The sequence below is a fragment of the Babylonia areolata genome, chromosome 26 (genome assembly GCF_041734735.1).
Source record: "Babylonia areolata isolate BAREFJ2019XMU chromosome 26, ASM4173473v1, whole genome shotgun sequence".
Classification (NCBI taxonomy): Eukaryota; Metazoa; Mollusca; class Gastropoda; order Neogastropoda; family Buccinidae; genus Babylonia; species Babylonia areolata.
This window is the reverse complement of record NC_134901.1, coordinates 39,701,756-39,711,590: the sequence shown is the minus strand read 5'-3', so window position 1 is coordinate 39,711,590 and position 9,835 is coordinate 39,701,756. Positions and strand designations below refer to the sequence as shown.

General features: G+C 41.3%; 1 protein-coding gene across 1 annotated transcript in view; it reads right to left on the bottom strand.

The window, feature by feature from the left end:
* Positions 1–5,705: 5,705 nt before the first annotated feature.
* The window catches only part of LOC143300666 (uncharacterized), a 7,893-nt gene continuing 3,763 nt past the window's right edge, over positions 5,706–9,835 (bottom strand). The window contains exon 5 of the mRNA XM_076614502.1: positions 5,706–9,686. Coding sequence (XP_076470617.1) covers positions 8,961–9,686 — 726 coding nt within the window. The 3' untranslated portion in view covers positions 5,706–8,960. The remainder of the gene's footprint in view (positions 9,687–9,835) is intronic.

The window sequence follows — 9,835 nt, the reverse complement described above, 5'->3', positions numbered from 1 at the left end:
AGTGAACGTGGGAGTTGGAGCCCGCGAACAATGAGGTGAGAAGAAGAAGAAGAATGCTGAAAGAGTGAGGGGGGGGGGGGGGGGGGTGCTGAGGGGCAGGAGTTTCACTGCAGACAAACTCAACAGGGTGCGTCTGCATGCATGCTGTGTGCGCTGCCAGAATGCATCCGGTGTTCATCAAACATTGTGTCCTGGGAGAGGAATTACGCTGTCAGGTTCCTCTATTTTGTTCCCTGACTGACACCGTTCTTTGACTCAAAAAGAAAATGGAGGCTGTTGTCTTTTTGCTTCCTGCCCTGTCTGGTTGGCTGGCCGTATGTCTGTCTGTCTGTCTCTCTCTGTCTGTCTGTCTCTCCCCCCACCCCCTTCTCTCTCTCTCTCTCTCTCTCTCTCTCTCTCTCCTCTCCTCTGCTCTCCTCTCCCTCCCCATCTACCTATAAAGATCAAAGAGACAAGGGACAACTATTTTCTTATACTGTTTGGAGAAGTCTGCTGTAATCTCAAATCAGCAGTATTCGTGTGCAAAAAAAAAAAAAACAAAAAAAAAAAAACACACACACTTCTTTCCAAAGTTTTCTCGCGAATAACAAATGTTTGTATACGTATGTGGGTAATCTTGCGTACGTGAGTGTGTAGTGGTGGGGGGGGGGGGGGTGTGAACCTGTCTCTTAATTATATCGCTGGAAGTACTTTGAAACGTTGGTTACAAATCACCGGGTGCGGTGGTCAAATAGATCAGAGCACTTGCCGAGTTCCTCGAGTTCGATCCCTATCGCACCTGGTGGGTTAAAGATGGAGGTTTATCCGATCTCCCAGGTCAACATATGCGCAGATCTACTAGTGCCTGAACACCGTTTGTATGTATACGCACGCAGAGGGTCAAATACGTACGTTAAAGATCATGAAGTCCATGTCAGCGCTCGGTGGGTTATGGAAGTGATAACATACCCAAAATGCATAACCCCCGAATACTGAGTATGGTTGCCTTCATGGCGGGGTAAATAAACAAATGGTCATGTACGTAAAAGGTTACATGTTTGTGTGAATGCGTGTGCGAGCGTGCGTTTGTGTGTGTGTGTGCGCGCGCGCGCGCGTGTGATTGAAACCTGACTGAATGACACCGGAAACAAATGATGAGCGCTCAATGGCAGCTGTCAGTCGTCTCTACCCAGGAAGACAACCAGTTGTGTTTCTGAAGCGCTAAGAGCTTGGTCTCTGACCAAGAAAAGGCGCTGTTTAGTATCTATATCATCATAGTCACATCAAAACTGACCATCACCGTTACCGATCATGATAATCACAGACCTAACAGTGGTCATAATGAATCAGCAATGTGATGTTGATTGTGAAGAAGGAATTAATAAAACCATTCTGACTTCCATCTTTGCTGAAAAAATACAGAAACTGTAAAGTTAATGTTGGTTTTTATTTAAATTGTGAAACTTATGCGCGCGCGCGCGCACACACACACACACACACACACACACACACACACACACACACACACACACACACACACACACACACACACACACACACACACACACACACACACACACACACACACACACACACACACACACACACACACACAAATACATACATACATACATACATACATTATATCTGAATGATAATTGAACGTGACTCAACACGTACGTCAGGGTACCCGGAGTAAAGGCGAAGACAGAAGAAAAGACACACCCGTTTTATTTGTACAACGTCAGCAGGGTGGACTCGCTGACACGTTCTCGATAAACACACCAATAAATCTTTGACCACGAGACTTAACAACTACAGACCAACATATAACCAAGATAACCGTAACGTCTCGCACTGGTTTCTTTCGAGATTACTGTCCGCTGTGTACAATGTGTGACAGGTCTGTGCTTCCATACATTTTGAACTGGTTCAAAAATTAGTGTCAGTGACTAGACTGGCTGATTTGGTTGGTCTGTTTGGTTTTCTGTTTCGCGTGAACATCAGAGCTTCAGAAGAGATGCCATGCCATGGTGAACAGAGGGGGGGGGTGGCGACATTCATAACTTGGATGTGGAGTGATGGCCTAGATGTAACGCGTCCGCCTAGGAAGCGAGAGAATCTGAGCGCGCTGGTTCGAATCACCGCGCAGCCGCCGATATTTTCTCACCCTCCAATAAACCTTGAGTGGTGGTCTGGACGCTAGTCATTCGGATGAGACGATAAACCGAGGTCCTGTGTGCAGCATGCACTTAGCGCACGTAAAAGAACCCACGGCAATAAAAGGGTTGTTCCTGGCAAAATTCTGTCGAAAAATCCACTTCGATAGGAAAAACAAATAAAGCTGCACGCAGGAAAAAAATACCCCCCCCCCCACCCCCCCCCAAAAAAAAAAAAGGGTGGCGCTGTAGTATAGCGACGCGCTCACCCTGCGAAGAGCAGCCCGAATTTCACACAGAGAAATCTGTTGTGATAAAAAGAAAAACAAATACAGATACAAACTGTATAAACACAATATGAATTTAAAAGAAAGGGTAACAAAAAGGTTATAAAAAAAAATCCCACAGCCTTTTTACGGCCAACGGGGCAGTGTATGTATGTGTGAGTGAATTCATACCCATTGTGTCTTGGGCTCGGCATACGGGAGGCGGGGCCCAATCCTCCCCTTCCGCCGTTTTAACCATCCCAAGCCTCGTCAAGTCTCCACACTCAGCTCTTTCAAGTCTGGCCTTAAAACCCACCTCTTCCCAAAATAGCCTCCCTTCCCTGCCTCTTCCTCGTCTTCAGTTTCTCCAGTTTTAGAGTTATGCATGCGTGTGAATGACTGGTGCGAAAGCGCTTTGATTTGCCTCTGTGCAAGATTAAGCGCTATATAAATACCATTATTGTTATTATCAAGTCGGGTATCCATTCACACCCGGGTGTAGTGAGGAAACGGAGCCTGGAGCCCTGATCACCACCAAGAGGACAAGTCCAACGCTTGTGATAATCGACTCTGCGACGTCGTATCCCTTGCTCAGACAATGAATACAGGTCGCAAACTGGCTAGCTGTTGGGGACGCTGGAGATCCGAACAGCGGATTTGGTGTAGCGTATATGGATCTGTCTGCACGCTTTGACACCTCCTTTGAAACTGACACTCGTCCTGGTGTGACCAGGAAGCTTGCATTTTTTTTTTTTTTTTTTTTTTTTTTTTTTAAATGCTGTGGGTTCTTGTTGTTTTTCTTATCTTTCTCATCATTCTTCTTCTTCTTTTTAACACCGTTGACCGCTCCTTTCTTTCTTTTCTCCGATTCTTACTCTACAACGCCGACTGTCTTAAAACCCTCTTGGCCGAGAGAGTGGGGATGTACTTGGGCAAGACACTTTCCACTATAATCAAATTCTAGCCCAAATAGTCGTAACAGCAGCTGCCTCCTCTGCTGTTCTGATGGTCATAGTCGGACACGACTGACTATCATATATATATATATACTCTTTCTGTTTGATTTTCACGTGACTTTCTTCCCTTCCCCCTTCTTCCTCTCTCTGTCATCTTACTTTTTATCCTTTTTGTTTTCTTCCTTGATGATGATGACAATTATCATAATAATAGTAATGATAATAACAACAGTATTGATGTGATGTAATAATAAAAATTGTTATCCCATGAATCATAATGACAACGTGTGTTACTGATACGGCACACAAACTCACCATTTACGACTGATGGGCTCTGAATGCCGAGCAATACATGTGCAATTGTGCATAGTAAACAACAGCACAAAGAGACAGTTTTAACACACACACACACACACACACACACACACACACACACAGAGAGACACACACACACAGAGAGAGAGAGAGAGAGAGAGATTTCCATCTGGAAATTGCCGAATGAAATTGAAAGTAGTAAAAATTCCGAGCAAAACGAGTCAGATTTTAGTGTTGACTTTGAAAGAATTTTCCTTTTACAAATAAAACCAACACACAGAGAGAGTGTGTGGGGGGGTGGGGGTGGGGCATTTACTAACCAGGTTGATGAGTTGTTTTGATAGTCATGAATTCAAATAATAATAATGATGATAATTTAGAAAGGGGTTGGGAGGGAAGGTACACGTTCAAGTGGTATAAGAAAGACAACTCTCCATAAAATTGTCCCGGGAAAGTGCCATGCTTATTTCCCATTAAAGTACAAAACACTCTCCCAGAAATCGGAAATATAACTTTGATGTCTCATACATTGACACGAAAACAATACAGCTCCGTATGATATTATTACTATTATATAGTTTGACAGAAAATCAGTAGCATTAAAAGCTATGACAATAGTTTTATACTCATTTCATTCAGATGGAAATGTAAACAAATTAATCCACTGTTTGGCTTTAAAAAATATATATTCAAAAATCATTCAGTAAGCACATATATAGATGAACACATAAATCTATTTTGATTTTATAACAGATAGTGATTATTCATATAAAAAAGCTAATAAATACAACCATAAATAATTATCCATTTAAAAAAAGCAAATAAATACAATTATAAATGAAAAGCTCAACCTAAAACAAGCACAAACAACACTTTTTTTTAAATCATAGACAAGGAAACAACGTATATGAAAGAATGCATTCATAATCAGAGGATCCAGAGAGAAAAGACAGCGAAACATGAAAAAGTATGCATCTTCAATATATTGTGAAGGCATAACCAAAATCAAATATCAACACATAGAATCAACTTCGTCAGTTTTAATCCACATTAAAAGATTCATTTCCATTCTTCTTCCACCTCGTGTTGGGAATAAGATCATATAAATGTTCAGACATACCAAACACTATCGTATTGTTGATTTTTCAGGAAAATCATTATTGACATAAAATTATATATATATATATATATAATATATATATATATCTGCTTGTTCATAAAAAAATGTTAAAGTTTGTCAGTTTCATTGTGCCAGGAAATGTCGGCTTCGCATATTTCCATACACACTATGGAACTCGGTTCACCACTTATGATAAATAAATAGATTGAATAAATAAATAGAACAGAACTCAGTTCACCACTTAAGATAAATAATTGGATTAAATGAATAAATAAAATACAACTGAGTTGAGTTTACCAGTTATGATAAATGAATAGATTGAATCAATAAATGAATAAATAAAACAGAACTCGGCAAACTGGGTGCAGCACTGCAGCCACATAGGCTATCAGTTTCACCTCTTCACAATTACATATGCAAACATTGTTTGTGTGATTGGGGGGTGGGGAGAGGGGGGGGGATGCAGGACATTCAAGGGCATCAAAGGTATTTTGAAAATATTGCACTGTTTGACTTGACTTGAATTTTTTTTTCTTTCTTGATAATTACATAGTACTCAGCAAATAGCTTCCTCCCCCTCCCCTCCCCCCACCCAGTCTCCTCCCTCCTCTCTCCCTCTCACCTACCTTCCATATGTAATTTTCTGATTTCATTGTGGAATAGTGAGTAAACATCTAGTACACTATTAACAAATACTGATCACAATATCACAAGGAAAAAGTTGAGAAAGTTGGAGAATGAATGAAAATGATTCAGCAAGTGCAGTCAGCTTATCAAGTAATGGATAATCGTATGTTTGTGCAACTTCTTTTTTCTTAATCAGTAATTAATCACACATTCGCTGGATATATAAGCCAAGAGCAGCAGTTTGGAAAGCAGGGATAATGTACTGTCCCAGCACCATGATCAGTTGTTTTTTTTCTTTTCTTTTCTTTTTTTTTTTTAAGAACAGATATGGTGTAGTGTCAATGGGTCGATCCACATGCTCTGAAACCTCATTGATACCGAAAGAGCTATCTCTCTTCTCTCTTTTTTCTTTTCTTTTCTTTTTTTTTTTTTCTTCTTCTTTTTTTTTTTTACATAGCAAATGAAAAAGGAAGGTCTTACTCAGGACCTGTGAGATCTAGTGATTGGGGAAATCCTCACCTACTTGTTCACTACTTTCTCACTCCTTGCAAATGAAGAAATGAAGGGGAAAAAAATAAAGAAACTGGAAAAGTCTTGGAATTTGAACAACACAAACATCTCACGGATACGTTTCAACAAAGAGATTAATGCATATTTAAGAATATATAATAGTACCCAGTTTCCCCTAACTTCATGCAGGCTCATCCCCCAATCCTATTTTTGTTACTGAGGTGATTTATTCAGAAAAAAAAAAGATAAGAGGAATAAAATTCAAGACAACACAGCTTTGAAGAAACAAAAAGGAACATATTTTCCATTTTGTTTTCTGTATTTGGATGATGATGGGGGTGATAAAGATGCTACTATCAGGGGGGGTGGGGCAGGCGGTCCATTCAGGTTTGGGACAACTAGAAAAGGGTGTCATCTCCCAATATGTCCCAGCATGAACCAGTCCAAGAGATGCAGACACCTGCAGTGTTGGTCAGGAAGTTTGAGCAATACACCAAGACACATCCATGAAGTGGGTGACCCTCCACTGTGTGGTCCCTGTCTTCCCGTTTGAGCCCACGGCACACTAAGCTCTGGGAAGGAGTTGGCCACAGGCTGACAAAAAAAAAACCCACCTCTGATGGGACTGGAACCTGTATCCTCCTGCCACACAAACCACTTTGCCATGGCAGCTGTTGGCTTTTTGTTGTTGGTGGTGGTGTTGTTATTGTTTTTCTTAATGCCTCTTTGTCATTTTCTGTTTGTCGGTATGTACTTAATGACAGAACAATGAGGCAAGGAGAGTTGCTGTACTTAATGACAGAACAGTGAGGCAAGGAGAGTTGCTGTACTTAATGACAGAACAGTGAGGCAAGGAGAGTTGCTGTACTTAATGACAGAACAATGTGGCAAGGAGAGTTGCTGTACTTATTGACAGAACAGTGAGGCAAGGAGAGTTGCTGTACTTAATGACAGAACAATGTGGCAAGGAGAGTTGCTGTACTTAATGACAGAACAATGAGGCAAGGAGAGTTGCTGTACTTAATGACAGAACAATGTGGCAAGGAGAGTTGCTGTACTTAATGACAGAACAATGAGGCAAGGAGAGTTGCTGTACTTAATGACAGAACAATGAGGCAAGGAGAGTAAAGGATTAAAACAACAATAAAGATCGGTACCTCTCTCCATTTACAAGGTACACAGCTTCAAGTCAATGCTCCTTTGAAAAAGGGCAGAGACTCTCCACTCCTTATTGTTGTATTGTTCTAATTTTTGTTTCATTTATAATTCATGCTACAATGAATAGATTTCTACCTGCACAGATATCCGTCACACATGTTCATGTTTGCAACAAGACTTTCTTGCTGTCCTGTCCAATTAAATGCATTTGTACTGTAACATTTTCAAGTGAAATACTGTTTAAAGCAAAGATGGGGCAGCTGGGGGGGTGGGGGGGGGTGGAAGGCAGGAAAAAATTCCAGAAGAAAATAGCAATAATAAGTAAACAGTAATCAATAGCCATGAAGAGACGGCAGCAAATTGAAGAGAAACTTGGAAGCCTGTCATTTGTTAATAAATAAATCATCAGACATCAGCAAATTCAAATTTGTCGTTACGTCATCATTACTTCTGGCTGTGTGGCCTCAAGTTTCCATGGTTCAAATCCAACATAAAAGGTAACATTTCAGTCATTACCGCATACAGCACCAATGTTATGGACGTTCTTCTCCCCACCTGTCAACCACCTACAGTCCCCCTCTTTACCACCTCTTTACCACCTCCCCCGCATCTTTTGCATTCTATCGTCTCCTCCTTGCCCATGTTTAGGAAACCCTTCAGACAAAAAAATATATCGACACACACCAAGTATACAAAAAAAGGGCAGGAGCCAACAAGTCCAGCAAATTTTTCCCAATATTTTGGCCTCTGGCCTTATTCAGGCATTCTGTCAAAGTATAGGGTACAATGGGTACAAATACCAGTCAACATTGGTTGAGTTAAAAATCAAATGTAAAAAAAAAAAAAAAAAAATTTAATAAAATAAAACTGTTGCTCACTCCCTCTCTCTCTCCCTCTCATTATCTCTCTCTCCCCACCTCAGAAATTAATATATGTCTCACATCCATTCCACCTCCCATTTAGTTACTGATAGATAGAGATTGACAGATGGATAGACATATATACATACATACATACATACTTACATTCATTCATTTGTACACATGTGTGCGTGTGTGTGTTTATATTTTTTAATCTTTGTTCTTTTTTAATCAGGAAGATAAATATACTTTTGTCCACTATAAGCAGAATGGCAAGAACTGTGTTAGTAAAGTCACAGCACATCTGAAATATATTCCTCAGGTCGGTGCTTCTACAGTTATATAATCAGCTGCCTGTTAACCTATGATGTGGAAGTGAATGTTATTAGTCTATGGCATGCTAGTAAACATCAGTCTAGAGTGCTGATTTCCACATTAGTTTGTTTGTTTGTTGTTTTTTTCTGGGTGTGGTTTTAATCATCTGTCTGTGAGTATGAATATCAGTCTACCATGTGCATGTAAATATAAGTTTACACTGTGAGTATAACTGTCTCTGTCTCTGCAATGGGTGTATACATTAGTCTGTGGTGTGTGTGTGTGTGTGTGTAAGTATTAGTAAAGGTATCAGTCTAATTTATGGGTGTAAATATCCCTCAATGGTGTGGATATAGTCATTTATCAATTGTGAGGGTGTAGACATCAGTCGAATGGTGTTTGTATCAGAATCAACCTAATTTATGTATGTAAACATCCATCAGTTATGTGGAATGTGAACATTTCTAATGGTGTGGAGCCATCGATGGTGTGGAGCCATCAATGGTGTGGATGTTAACTTTTGTCGATTGTACAGGTATAAATATCTGTCAATGGTGCAGATGTAAACATTTGACAATGGTACGTGCATAAACATCCCTCAATGGTGTAGATGTAAATATCCATCAATGGTATGGGTGTAAACATCAGTACAACAGTATTTGTAAAGGCATAAGTCTAATTTACACACGTAAACATCAGTCTACCACGGGGGGCGACCTGTCTCCTGAACACGATGAACTTGCCGACAGCACTTTCTTCTTCCCCTTGGCTCTGTTGCCGGCCGACCTCTGCAAGGTGGAAGTCTCGTCTTTCTGAAGCAGAGGCAGAGAACACGACGAAGTCTTCCCCTTCTGCCTCAGCACCTCATTCTCCTCCTTCAGAGCGTGGAGCTCCCGCTTCACCGCCCAAAACTCCCTGAAGGCGGCGCTGTCTTCGCCGTGTTGCAGACGCCTGTTCAGTCTGCCGCCTTCCTGATGCAGCTCCTCGATTTGCTGCACCATTTTCGCGCAGTCGTTCTGCAGCTGTTCCAGGTTCTTCTGCATAGCGCCGTTCAGCGCGGCAACGTCCTTGCACTTTGAGTTCACATCTTCCGCCTTCATGATCGCCAGTTCCTTCTCTTTCAGCAGCTTCTCCATTTTGTTCGCCAGAGCCTCCATGAGTTTGGCCTGCTCTTCGGCGGTGGAGTGGTCGTCCCTCAGCTCTCGTTTCAGTTTCTTGATCTTGAGGGCGAACTCCTGGTTTTTCTGGCGGGTTTCTTTCAGCTCATCGTTGAGCGACTGGTTGAGGGTTCGAAGCTCTTGCAGCTGGTGAAGCTCGGAGTTGCGGGCCAGCGACTTGCTCAGAGAGGCTTGGAGGTCGTTCCGTTGCGACTTCTTCTCGTCGACATCGATTTGTAGGCCCTCCGCCAGCAGTTCCAGCTCCTGTTCAGTGTGAAACAGCAGAAGTAGCTGTAGTAGTTGTCGTAGTAATAATATTAATAATAGTAAAAAAAAAAATAATAATACATTTGTATTGTACTTTCAAACCTCCAAAAGCATGTTAAAATACCACATCAGTCTGACACAGAGCA